Below are 13,695 nucleotides of genomic sequence, written 5' to 3'. Positions count from 1 at the left end.
TGTTGTTGGGTCAGTGGAGAAGCGCCCTTTAAAATTTCCGCAAATGTGCGCTTCGAGCGTTCCTTTAAAGAGCGCTTTTGTTTCTCCCAGCGACTCTTATAAGTTTCACAAGCTGAGAGCGCGTGTGGAGTTCCCCCGCAATATGGACATTTATGCTCAGTCGCACTGCAGGATTCCCCCACATGTTGCTCTCCGCAAGTTGCACAGCGCTCCTTGTCGGCACAATAATCTGAAGTGTGACCAACTGACTTGCATTTGTTGCAAGTCATGGGCTTTGGCACAAAGAGTCGCACCGGCAGTCTCAATTTGTCCACCATAACGTAGTCAGGGAGAGCGGAACCAGCAAAAGTTACTCGAAACGAGTCGGACGGCGTGAATTTAGTTTCTCCCCCTTCCTGGGAGACTTTGCCTAATTGGCGACAGTCCAAGATCTCGACTTCCATCGAGGGGAGCTTCTTGAACTTTCCATTTCCTTTTTTAATAAATTCACACGTCAGACCCGTTTCTGTAATCACTCCCGCAATTTCTACGTTATGGCAGGGCACGTATGCGCGATATTCTAAAATGAACCGCTTGTCGACAACAATAGCGTTAGCTTGCTTCCGAACAGCCACGACAACACGCAGTTTGTTCGGGCGAACCTTGGAAATTTCGACAACGGAGGAATAATTTTTTGTCAAATCTTTCATGATCTGAATGACATTCAGAGATTTTCCTTTAGGTTTAGGTCGGAAGAAAACAACCCATGGGCCAATTCCGGTTGCATTTTCTGGATAAACCTTGACACGGGGTGGAGACATAACAGGAGAGGAAAGCGGGGTCGATTGTTGAGCGGAAGCGGAAACAGCAGGGTTGGGTGGCGTGATCGAGAGTTCAGCGGGAGCGGGAGCGAGAAGGGGAGCGAGAACGGGAGTGGGAGCGAGAGGGAGAGCGAGAACGGGAGCGAGAGGAGGAACGGGAGCAGGAGATTGAGGGGGTGAAGAGGAGAGGTTTGCAAATTTTCTTGAGGGGGGCTTGTTTAGGTGGGTTAATTCCTCCCCCGAGAAGACTTCTTCTGAAGGGGGAACGCGTTTAAGCGACTTCCCACCTCCCGTAGATGTGGAGGGATAGACAGTGGATTCAATCTCTATGTCAACGGGTTCTCCGCATTCTGCCATATAAAGTGGCAGATGTACAATTTTTCAGTGATTTCTCAATCTTTTTTCTGATTATTTCTTAAACTAAATACCTTAATCTAATAAAAAATATACTTATATCGGATACCCGTGCGGTTGAATTAGAACGGTTCCCAGCGAACCGCGTGTCGATCGTACAGCACAGCTGCAACGGTGTATGGCTCCACAGTGCGATGATGATTTCGATGACGATGATATGGCGATAAACACGCCAGCACACAGCGCCCGCGATGCAGGTCTTCTTCCTTCCGCTTTGTTTGCTTCACACTATTGCAGTCCAAAAATCCCGTTTGGGTGAAACAATTATTTCACCAGCAGCGAAAGTAACGGTATCACAACAGTATCACAAGATAACGGTATCACCAGACGGGAGAAAATACACCCGGCGGCCTCGACTTCACGAAGACGAATGTGGTGAATATTTGAGCGATATTATTTTTCATTCATAAATGTAATCAATGTATAGAGCTTGATTATTCGATCAACACTAAAGGTGCTGCCCCACGGACGCTATTTCTAGTATATAGTGAGCTATGTGATTGAAAACTAAGGTATAGCATCGTAGAAAAACCAAAACTTTGAGGTGATAGTTAATAGTTATGACTTGCAAGTAATAGTTTTTAGATATAACATAGAGAAAACAATTTTATCGTGTGTACATTCAGTACTACTTTTCATGTCATAGCTGCTAACTTTCAACTTTCAATGATCAATGAACTTAACTGATTTTAGGAGAGTGTGCTAAAGTGTGCAAAGGTGGACAGAGCGGAGCTGATGGCCGCGAGTTGTATATATTCAAATTGATTTATTATTCTGCACTACAGTTTCTCGTCCGAGGAAAATCGGGATCGGGAGAATTTGACTCACTGGCGAGTAGGGTAGACAACTTTATTTCGGATTTAAACATAGAACGTGTTGAGAAATTCCGATTTTCAATTACGTACCATATGACAACATCAAGAGAAAGATGCTCATCTTATTTCCTAACAAGAATAAGACAACTATTGAGTGTTTTGGTCGAAAAATTATTCAAGATTACCTTAGCATGGGTTCCCTCTCATTGCTCGATTCCGGGGAATGAGAAAGCGGACTCGCAAGCTAAGGTGGGCGCTTTAGAACGCACACTTTTTGAAAGACAAATTGCTTATAATGAATTTTTCCACATTCCTCGTCAGTATACGCTCGTAAGTTGGCAGCGCATGTGGAGTGGTGATGAGTTCGGTCGTTGGTTACACACGATTATCCCTAAGATCTCGACGAGTGCATGGTTCAAGGGATTGAATGTAGGTCGTGATTTCATTCGCGTTATATCTCGGCTTATGTCCAATCACTACAACCTAAACGGGCATCTCTATCGCATTGGGCTCGCAGCAAACAATCTTTGTGATTGTGGCGATGCCTACCACGAGCATGTTGTCTGGTCGTGTATCCGGTTCCATGCTGCTCGCTCTCAGCTCTCTAGAGCACTGAGAGCAAAAGGCAGACAATCGGATATCCCCGTCCGGGTTATCATAGGTAGCCGTGATCCTGATCTTCTGCTTCATCTATACCTGTTCCTCAGAAACGCCGATGTCAACGTTTAATGATGTTTCCTTCGTTGTGTCCCCGTTTCATATCCCTCCTATCCAAACGATAAACTTTTACTTAGTCGCGGAAATACATACACACACTCTTTACACGGGCTTGACACGGGCAAAAGGTTGTGCAGTCCACTGATGATTCAACAAGAGCCAAAGGTTGTACCGCTCATGACAACTCTACACGAGCTGATGATTCTGCCGGCTAGTGACCATTCTATCCTGGATTCCTCGAGTCGAGAAAGACGCACCACGCTAGATATGGGGTACAGACTAGGGAGGCGTTGCTGATTAATGGTCAGCTGCATCCCAATAGGAAGTATCCCGTGTTGGGCACACGTACAGAGCATCGAAGACTGCAACATACAAATTATGAGAACACTTGTAATACTATCTTCGAGCCAACCGCGAGTAATCGGTTACATATTACTAACATAGTTGTAAGCAAACATTGTCGAAATATTGAACTCCCGGCCCCGTTAGACTGACGCCATATGAGCCTTAATAAAAATATATATTTTGGATAAAAAAAAAGAAAAAGATTTATTTTGTGCTCAACAGATTGAGTGCTCAGTCTGCTGAAAAAATGAGTTATCAATTTGATTTTTTAAGTGATAACTCGTTTATTTGTACAGCATCAGTCGATCAATATGATGTCGTAGCAAGATTTTTTGCTCTCGTTTTTTATCTTTAAACCATTACTAGGACAGAATCGATAGCAACCTATATAATATCAAAAGAAATATTCAAATCGCTTTCCAGTTCTTCTCGGAATATCAGTCTCACACTGATTAAATTGAAGTATTTTTGCTTAAACTGAGTTAGTGCTGAAAAAGCAATAATTGATGTTACCAATAGTACATTATTACTAATCGGAACTTTTCAAAAGTCTTCAAAACTCCCCTGAATCAATGTTCCTTCTAAATTAAAAAAAAAAACCTGAAAAGCTTGTTTCTGTTTCAAAATGATACACCCAAAAACAATGATTATCAGAATGAGGAGGACGTCGGAATCAAAGGGGAATTAGCCTCCCACTCCAACTACAGGTGCAGAAGTTCTCTAAAATATACCGGAAATCATGCTTCGTCATTCTGAGAAAATTGCGAAAAAATTTCCGCATATTCGTCGCCCAGTTCCTTGAGAAGATTTTTCTCAACTCCAAAAAAACTCACACCGAGTTATCCATGTTCTCACCCAGAATCTGCGGGTTTTCTGAGTTTGTTTTTTGAGAAGTATGTACGTCAGAACGCGATTTTTTCTTGTTCTATTTAAGATTTATGTCCACGTTTATGTTCCGATAAAAGTATTTTTGTGATGACACTCACAAAAATAGGTTGAATTATTTATGGCTGTCAACCAACCAATACAGAAAAACAAAAATTACTCGTGTGTACACCAAAAAACTCTAGGTCATAGTACTAAACGATAGTTTTCTACTGCATAGCTTCTATTATGTCATAGCTCAAACTTTCCAAAAATTGTTTCCGAAGTCTCATAGAACTATGACTATTACGTTTATGTCATAGAGAACTATATCATAAATTTCATGCGCCGTGGGGCAGCACCTTAATTCATGTTCTTTATACAGCATAACTCTGCTTATCCGCGAGCGGACGACGCGGCACCCATCGTGCGGATAGCTTTTTCATGTCCAAAATGTCGTGCAAAATGTATCCCGCTCGTTCTTTTGAAGTGCCTAAAGCCTCAGCTAACTCGCGTAGCTTCGCTTCACGATCGTTCAAAACGAGTCTAAACACTTGTTTTACGATTTTTGGATTAGTAGCCTCTTCATACCTTCCACAGCGAGGTGCATCTGTGGTGCTTGTACGACCCATTTTGAATTCACTAAAACATCGATAAACTGCTGTTCTCGAAAGAGCAAAAGTGGAATGACATTTCGTCAACCACTGCATTGATTGTTAAGGAGTTTTTCCAATCATACAACAATGTTTGATCAAAATACAAATAATCCTCTTTTTCCATTTTCTATACGAATGCTCAGGTAGACTCTTAACCCTTTCAATACGGCAGTGTGCTCCGCCGGAGTGCTACCACTGTACGGAGCACTGCGCCGAAAAGTATGCACATCGTGCTGGTGTGATCGATGTGCAGTGTCACTTTCATGTCGTCTAAAGACGACGCTCGTACACACAGCTCATCGCGCGGATGTCGTCTTTAGACGATACTCGTACACACAGTTCGTCGCGCGGATGTCGTCTATAGACGACGCTCGTAGCGAAAGGGTTAAACAACTGTAGTTTATGAACAAATAAACGAAATGGCATGAAACTTCAAACATAAGCTAGTGACAGATAAATCTCTCGAAATGAATCTTGTACATTTTATATGGTACCCATCTGTTCAAAATCTCGAGACTTTTCAGCCCATGTAGTAGATGGATAGTTTCAGAATTTTTGTATTGATAAAACATAGTTTTCATGCTGAAATGTCTTTTTTCGTGTATGTACTCCATTTTTAGTTCATTATTGCGTTAAAACTTTATTTGACAAAAAAATAACGAGCAGAACAGGAGTCAAACGAGGAGAATTGATCACTATATAAGCTATAGGATACATCCTGTTTTCCCTGAATCCCTATGTAGAGCAATATAGGTTGTTTTTGTGCTGTTTTATACATACCTCAAATGGTTGAAATTGTTTAACCGTACTTTCAAAATTACCGATGAAGTGTCTGAGTATTTGCAAATCATCTTCTATCTTCTCAATTTTTTTATTAAAATTGATTTGTTTATTTCTTTCGCTTTCCATCTGAAATGAATGTACATTTATATTCAAAAACATTGCAAAAGTTTGTGCTTGTCTATACCTACGATTGCATATGACTCGTTCTCTTTCGCTTCGCAGCTTTTCAGGAAGTCATTAACTTCTACAAAATTATTTAGAAGCATTTCCACCAGCTTATTCGCTTCTTGGAGTCGTTTTTCGTTGATCCTGGACTTTTTCTGGCAATCTTTTCGCATTCGACTCTGTTCTTTCGTTACCTGTTGATATTCACGGTTACTCTGAATGCCCATAAGATCCAAGCCCAGGCGGGCAACATCCCAGCTTGGTTTTTTCCTAGAAGTTTGATGCTTGTAATATTGCAATTGTATTTGAAATAATACTTCGAATGACCTACTTGTAATATTCATTTTGTAATTTAGATTCAATGTACAAATTGACTGCCTGTTGTGGGTTCAAATCATATTGACCATATACTCCTAACTTCGTTGTTGGTTTAATTCGAGGCATTTTTCTTCTCGTGTTGAGTTTTTCACACCAGGGAAATTGAACGCAGTTGAGTGTTTCGCATTAAACAGTAATATGGGATCTATAGTAACACAAATGTTGATTTGGTATCCAAGGCGCTCGCATGTGGTTGTAAATTCAACTTTTTTGGGATAACATAGGGATAACATATTCGCCCTTTGTGGCTATATAACTTTACAGCACAACTGCATTCGAACACGGTGTGACCTGACAGTGAAATTATTTGATAAAAAATGAAAAGAAACAAGTTGGAGACAAAAACGATTTTGAATCAAGAATAACTCTGTATGAATAATTGGAAAAATGAATAAATTTTAGTTCTTTTCAATATTGATACTTACTTCAACAGTGCGCCAAAATTTTCCTTCACAACATGAACAAAGAAAAAAAAATTGGAAAACTTCAGGCATTTTTTTCGAGACATTTCACTACTATGGTAAGCCCCTCCATCTCGAAAAGTACCTCTGAATCATATTTCGAACAGCTTCATATTTCGGACAATTTTGTAATAATATCTTGAAATGCTTGATGCACTGATGATATAACTATAATATTGATTCTTTAGAGTAACCCCTTGGTTTCACTATAAAATGAAAATTACATTTGAATTATAACATAGTAGGAAAAAATCCAACAGCACTATTCATTATCGTTTGTTTTCGACGTTCGTAGACTCATATAACGCTCCAAAATATTTTGAAATCTTTTATAAATAACATCATTGGTTCGACAACTCGCAAGCAGATCGGACAAGTTATTAATCGATCTAACAAAGGTGTTTTTTTCACATCGAATAATAGTGTGCTTTTTCAACGGTTGCGCTTGCGAGTGTAGCGAAATTTAAAGTGGTGCTCGCTGAGGATCCAAATCAGACACATTCATCACACACGCCACACAGCCGCGGCAAGTAGAAATTTATTTTTCTTTTGTTTCCCTATCATTCCTTCTACCTTCTGTGCACGATTTACACCATTGTTCAACTTTGTGTTAACCAAATCGGCAAACGTTGGCATTAGGGGTGATCATTATTTCTTATATACCGTTGAACTTTTATTGGAACTTTTTTTCATTTTAGCATTTTATTTGACATAAAATAAATCATAACCTTATAAAAAATATTTTTTTTTTACTCATTTATTTATTTTGAATCATTATATTCTGTTCATATCGAACAGTTGACCGATTTTTTTTTATATGGCTGAGGGCGGGAAGGATCCCCCATCAACGTCATTGAATATTTCCGATACCGATCCTCCTCCTGAAGAGCAAGAAGATGAAGCTGAAGTTGAGGAAAAAACTTCTGTATATGAAGTTGGAAGTTCCGAAGATGAGGACATTGACGAAAAACAGGATTTTCGTCCAAAAGAATACCATGAAGGCTCCAAAGGCCCATTCATTGTATACTTTAGACGAAAATCTAAACCTCTCAATGTCATTCGTATCTCGAAGGAACTTACTCAGAAGTTATCTGCAGTTACCGAGATTACACGGATGGGGCCAGACAAACTACGAGTTGTCGTCTCAAGCAGGACCCAAGCGAACGAAATCACGCGCTGCGACCTCTTTGCGATTGAGTATCGCGTATACGTGCCCTGTTGCAACGTCGAAATAGACGGCGTAATAACCGAAAAGGGTTTGACTCGAAAAGAGATTATCGATGGTGTCGGTCGCTTCAAGAACTCTTCACTAAAAACTGTGAAGATTCTTGCATGCGATCGACTGAAATCTGTGTCACAAAATGACAAAAACGTTGCGCAGATTGTGGAGAGAGCCATGATGAGAATCCTTGCGCGAAAGAGCACAAGTGTCTTCATTGCGGCGGGACTCCTCATGATCTTATCCAATGCCCGGTGTACAAACAACGAGGGGAGAAAATCAAGCGTTCCTTAAAGGAACGTTCCAAGCGGACTTATGCAGAAATGCTTAAGAGTTCCGTACCAACGAATCAGGACAATCCCTACTCCATTCTGCAGAACGACGAGCCTGTTGCTGACGCTCCCAATGCAGGAAGTTCCGGTACATCGCAGGGTGCCGTCAGGAAAAGAAAAATTACTTCTTTTCCATCACTCCCCAGAAAGACGACCGAAAGTTGGAATGAAAACTCGCATTGAACGTGCTGAGAATAGACCGAAGCAAGTACCTCCTGGTTTAAGCGGTTCTTCTACGCACCAGGGGTCCTCAGCACTTCCCGGAGCAGCACCCACCCCGTCTGTTCCATTTTCGCGGTCAAGGCAACAGCCACAATCTGGTTTGCTTGCGCTTTCTGACCTGGTGGACAACATTTTAAATGTTTTAAATATAAATTACCCTCTTAAAAGCATAGTATTATGTTTGCTTCCGATTGTGAGAACATTTTTGAAAGAAAAATGTGGTTTTTTAGCAGCGTTCATTTCCCTCGATGCCTGATTCAGTGCAAGAGGTCAAGGATTTGACCACTGTAATACAGTGGAATTGCAGAAGCATCATCCCTAAACTAGATCAATTTAAATTTTTAGTTCATAGTTCTAACTGTGATGTATTTTCCCTCTGTGAAACATGGCTTTCTTCAGCCGACGAGCTGAATTTCCACGATTTCAACATTATTCGCCTCGATCGAAATGACTCGTTTGGTGGCGTACTATTGGGGATCAAAAAACAGGAAGTGGGTTATATCTATGGTATAACCGCAAGGGTGACGTAGGACTATCGTTGATTTAGAGATCATTTGTTTGAAGTTGAATCTAAATCCATCCTGAATGAATGAATAAATAAATATTTGGGTGACTTCAAAAACGAGAGTGTTACTTTGAAGACTCAAGGTTTTATGCATCCAATATTGGATACAAAAAACCTTGTTCTGAAGAATAATCTTCAGAAGCTTTCCTGTTAACTGCACTTGATTGACAAATCACAAAACCAAATGTATGTGGTCGCAGTATTATATGGATAGAAAACATTAAAATAAACTCGCTTGAATGTAATTTTCAATTCCAAGGGGAACTGGCAGATTATTTTTCAGCAACGATCATTTCTTTCCAGGTTTCCTCTCGATAACCAGCAAACGAAAAGAGTTGCGCGCGTGTATGTGTGTGTGTGTGGCGGCTGCTTCTATGTCTTCCCGAGGAACCGTATTTCGATGCTGATACTCTCTTGGTCACCTTCTCTTCTCCTTCTGATCGATCAGCTTTTCTGTGCTCCCTCACAGTTAAAACAAACTGATTGCATTTCAGGTCAGGTCAAGCCAGGTAATGAATACCTCGATCCCTCGCCGTTCAGCTCGTTCAGTAACGATGTTGTCTTGTCGATGTCCTCAGGCGTCGTGCACAAATTACGTAACGCAAAAATCCGGATTTTGAACCTCCCCCCCCTTTCGTAACGCAATTTCCTATCTCTAATAAACAGAAAGTAACGCAACATCTAACCCCTCCCCCCTTATCGCGTTACGTAATTTGTGCACGACGCCTCACGAAAAATGAATGGGTTTCACCACCAGAATATCATTTCAGTATGCTTTTCGTGCGTGATTGAATCGAGAGAAGGTGTGGTTTACGATGGCAATTTGGAAGGCAAACTAGAGGAGAATGAACTCTCTGAGTATGAAAATTTCGGCGACTGAGCAATAATCGATTGAAAATTATATAATTTTGGCGATACGAAACATTTTCCGTTTTTCATGTTATGCATCCATTATTGGATACGAAAATATCCTACTGATGGGAAAGAATAATCTTCAGAAGCTTTCCAGCTAATTACACTTGATTGAAAAATTACGAAATCAAATGTATTTGGTCGCTGTGTTCGCCATATAATTAGAAAACATTAAAATAAACTCTTTCGCATGGATGTATTCTTCAATTCCCAGGGAACTGGCAGATTATTTTTCAGCAACGATTAGATCTTTCCGGAATTTTCTCGATGCTGTATGGCATCCAAACGAAAATTCTCGTTTCAGTTTGGCCTGCAAAAAACTTTTCTGAACTCTAATCCATCAAATTTGGAGCCCTGAAAAGGGCCGTTGATTATATGCTAAGCTAATATAGCACCCTCTCCTTGGATTCGACGGGCCAGCTGAATGTCCTTGGGCATGATGTGACGCGTTTTACGTGGATAGCACACAAATTTGTATCTTCGAATTAGCCTCCTGCAGCGTCATAACCGCGGAACTTTGGAAGCGCAAGTCGGTTTTGAAGTCCTGAGCAATTCCACGATCCATAAGCTGCAAAGGTAGCTTGCGGATCAGCAATTCGGTCGACTTCCGATAGCGATGAATTTCACGCAAAGTTCCCGGTCGATAGCGATGTGGCTTCTTCACCTATCCTGCGGCTGGTGCGCTTATCTGAGCTGCTTTCGTGTGCCTTACCACTGAAAGACTAACCTGCTATCTGCTTGGTCCCAAACAAACGAGTCGTCACGGTGCGAGAGTAGAGTAAGAAATGAACGAAAGCAAAGGAAGCGTCATTTTATAACCTGTTTTCGAAGCTATCATTAAGCTATTGAAACAATTTTCCGACTCAATAAATAGCAATCATATAACTCTTGGACATTTTATCTTTTGTATGAAATGATTATCACTGTTCCGTTGATCCGAAGCAGAATGAATCACGCTTAAAGAAGGAATGAATTTTTTCTTGGAATTTACTCAACAAAAATAATGCCCTTTCCCAACACTTAAAAACGACAAACGGTAAACAGTTTCATCAAAGTGATTTCTTCGATATGGGGATATATTCACTACATCATGTCATGTATTTCATATTCTTCATTATGAAATCCATATCCATGGCACCTATCGGTATCGAATTATCATCGACACCACGATTTTCGCTAAATGCTCCTTTCAGTTCGGCCTGTAAAAAACTTTTCTGAACTCTAATCCATCAAATTTGGAGCCCTGAAAAGGGCTGTTGATTATATGCTAAGCTAATATAGCACGCTCTCCTCGGATACGATGGGCCAGCTGGATGTCCTTGGGCATGATGTGACGCGTTTTGCATGGATAGCACACAAATTGGTATCTTCGAATAAGCCTCCTGCAGCGTCATAACCGCGGAACTTTGGAAGCGCAAGTCGGTTTTGAAGTCCTGAGCAATTCCACGAACCAAATGCTGCAAAGGTAGCTTGCGGATCAGCAATTCGGTCGACTTCTTATAGCGACGAATTTCATGCGAAGTTCCCGGTCGATAGCGATGTGGCTTCTTCACGCTTCCTGCGGCTGGTGCGCTTATCCGAGCTGTTTTCGTGGTGCCTTACCACCGAAGGACTAACGAGCTGTCTGCTTAGTCCCGATGAAACGAGTCCTCACGGTGCGAGAGTAGAGTAAGAAATGAACGAAAGCAAGGGAAGTGTCATTTTATAAAACATAAAAGAATCGAATGTAAACCCCACCCTCTTTATTATATAAGCTTACTGTATACTCACGAATATAATAAGGGTGGGATTTAGATTCTATACTTTTATGACGCTTCCTTTGCTTTCGTTCATTTCTTACTCTACTCTCGCACCGTGAGGACTCGAGCTCGTTAGTCTTTCGCAGACAGCTCGTTAGTCATTCGGTGGTAAGGCACACGAAGTCAGCTCGGATAAGCGCACCAGTAGCAGGATAGGTGGAGAAGCCACATCGCTATCGACCGGGAACTTTGCGTGAAATTCATCGCTATCAGCAGTCGACCGAATTGCTGATCCGCAGCTACCTTTGCAGCATTTGGATCGTGGAATTGCTCAGGACTTCAAAACCAACTTGCGCTTCCAAAGCTTCCAAAAGCGCTGCAGGAGAGGCTTATTCGAAGATACCAATTTGTGTGCTATTCATGCAAAATGCGTCACATCATGCCCAAGGACATCCAGCTGGCCCATCGTATCCGAGGAGAGCGTGCTATATTAGCTTAGCATATAATCAACGGCCCTTTTCAGGGCTCCAAATTTGATGGATTAGAGTACAGAAAAGTTTTTTACAGGCCGAAACTGAAAGGAGCATTTAGCGAAAATCGTGGTTTCGATAATAATTCGTTACCGATAGGTGCCATGGATATGGATTTCTTAATGAAGAATATGAAATACATGACATGATGTAGTGAATATATCCGAAGAAATCACTTTGGTGAAACTGCATTATAAAATTATTTGTGTACGAATGCCGCAATCGATAGTCGACTCTAATTTGCGCTGGGTAATTTCCTCGGAGGACTCGATTCCTCCTTTGAACATTAATAATCTCTTTCTGGCAAAACGATGTGGTATGAATCACATTATTTGAATGATAGAATGAAGAAGTTTTCTGCCAATTTCCTTCAACCTCCAAACGTATCTTTCTCCCGTTTGTCGTTTTCGCGTTCGCTAATCCTTTCTCACAACACCCATTTCTCGTTTGAGAAATTGTTGAGTAAACATTGTTTGCCAGTGCGCGTAGAGCGGGAATTCCTAAAGATTCATTGCACCTCTAATAAATTGCCGAAAGACGTGGTCTTACGTTGATCGCACTTGATTAAAAAAATCCAAAACGGAATGTATTTGGTCGCAGCATTATATGAGTAGAAAGCAAATAATCGCTCGAAAATGACTTGATTTTCGCGATGTGAAACATTTTCCGTTTTTCATGTTATGCATCCAATATTGGATACGAAAATTTCCACTGATGGGGAAAAAAAATATTCAGAAGCTTTCCTGTTAATTGCGATTGATTGAAAAATAACAAAACCAAATGTATTTGGTTGCAGTGTTATATGGATAGAAAACATTAAAATAAACTCTTTCGCATGAATGTATTTTTCAATTCCCAGGGGAACTGGCAGATTATTTTTCAGCAACGATGATAGCAACGAGAATTCCGCGCGTGTATGTGTGTGTGTGTGTGTGTGTGTGGCGGCTGCTCCGATGTTTCAAGCGGAACCGTGGCATCACTCTCCTCCTGATGGATTCCCTTTTGGCCTTAGGTGCACAAACAGGCTCTTGGTGACACCGTTCATCAGCGTTTTCATGATAAACGAAATTAGCTTCACAACAACAGCGACAACATGCTCCAATCGCTGTTCAATCATAACTGAGTGGGTTTACGAGCGGCGCTCGCTTATATACCGATTGGTGATTTCAATAGCCTGTTTTGAAAGCAATTTTAAGACTATTGAAACAAGTTTTTGGATGAAAAAGTAACAAGTATATGACGCGTAGACATTTTATCTTTCAAATGAAGTGTTTATCATACCATTTCGTTCAGTTGTTTAAGAGCTATTAACGCTCAAAATCTCGGTCTCCAGCGTAACGCTTTCGTTCTCGAAACATTGGTTTTACACCCCGGTATAGAAATGAAAGACGTGACCTACGTCAAAATGTCACTCCTTCTATAGAGTCACTCTCCCATCGATGACAGGCATTGAAGTTGTCGCTTGCCAGACACAAATCAATGGCAAAGACTTCTGCATTGCCTCGATATATATTCCTCCAAGAACCATGGTCGGTCGCCATCAGTTTTTTGATATCATCGAGGCATTGCCGGAGCCGCGGTTAATCTTAGGTGACCTCAACTCCCATGGAACAGCATGGGGGTCACACTACGATGACAGACGTGCCACGTTGATTTATGATCTGTGCGACAACTTCAACATGACAGTTTTAAATACAGGGGAAGCAACTAGGATAGCCAACCCACCTGCACGGGCAAGTATGCTAGACATATCACTTTGCTCTTCTTCGTTATCCCTG

The 13,695-nt window shown here is 41.1% G+C and overlaps 1 protein-coding gene across 5 annotated transcripts in view; it reads right to left on the bottom strand.

Moving 5' to 3' along the window:
• LOC129775223 (uncharacterized) overlaps positions 1–13,695 on the bottom strand; it is a 37,626-nt gene that overhangs the window by 12,808 nt on the left and 11,123 nt on the right. Inside the window, exons 1-5 of one of the 5 annotated variants that reach the window (XM_055779653.1) lie at positions 6,623–6,926; positions 6,363–6,566; positions 5,891–6,228; positions 5,583–5,829; positions 5,392–5,520 (exon numbers count right to left, since the gene is read on the bottom strand). In XM_055779653.1, coding sequence (XP_055635628.1) covers positions 5,392–5,520; positions 5,583–5,829; positions 5,891–6,003 — 489 coding nt within the window. In that variant the 5' untranslated portion in view covers positions 6,004–6,228; positions 6,363–6,566; positions 6,623–6,926. The other 4 variants (XM_055779655.1, XM_055779654.1, XM_055779656.1 and 1 more) reach the window with 4 other exon arrangements.

The sequence above is a fragment of the Toxorhynchites rutilus genome, chromosome 3, assembly GCF_029784135.1.
Source record: "Toxorhynchites rutilus septentrionalis strain SRP chromosome 3, ASM2978413v1, whole genome shotgun sequence".
In the NCBI taxonomy this organism is placed as follows: domain Eukaryota; kingdom Metazoa; phylum Arthropoda; class Insecta; order Diptera; family Culicidae; genus Toxorhynchites; species Toxorhynchites rutilus.
This window is presented reverse-complemented; position numbering and strand designations above follow the sequence as displayed.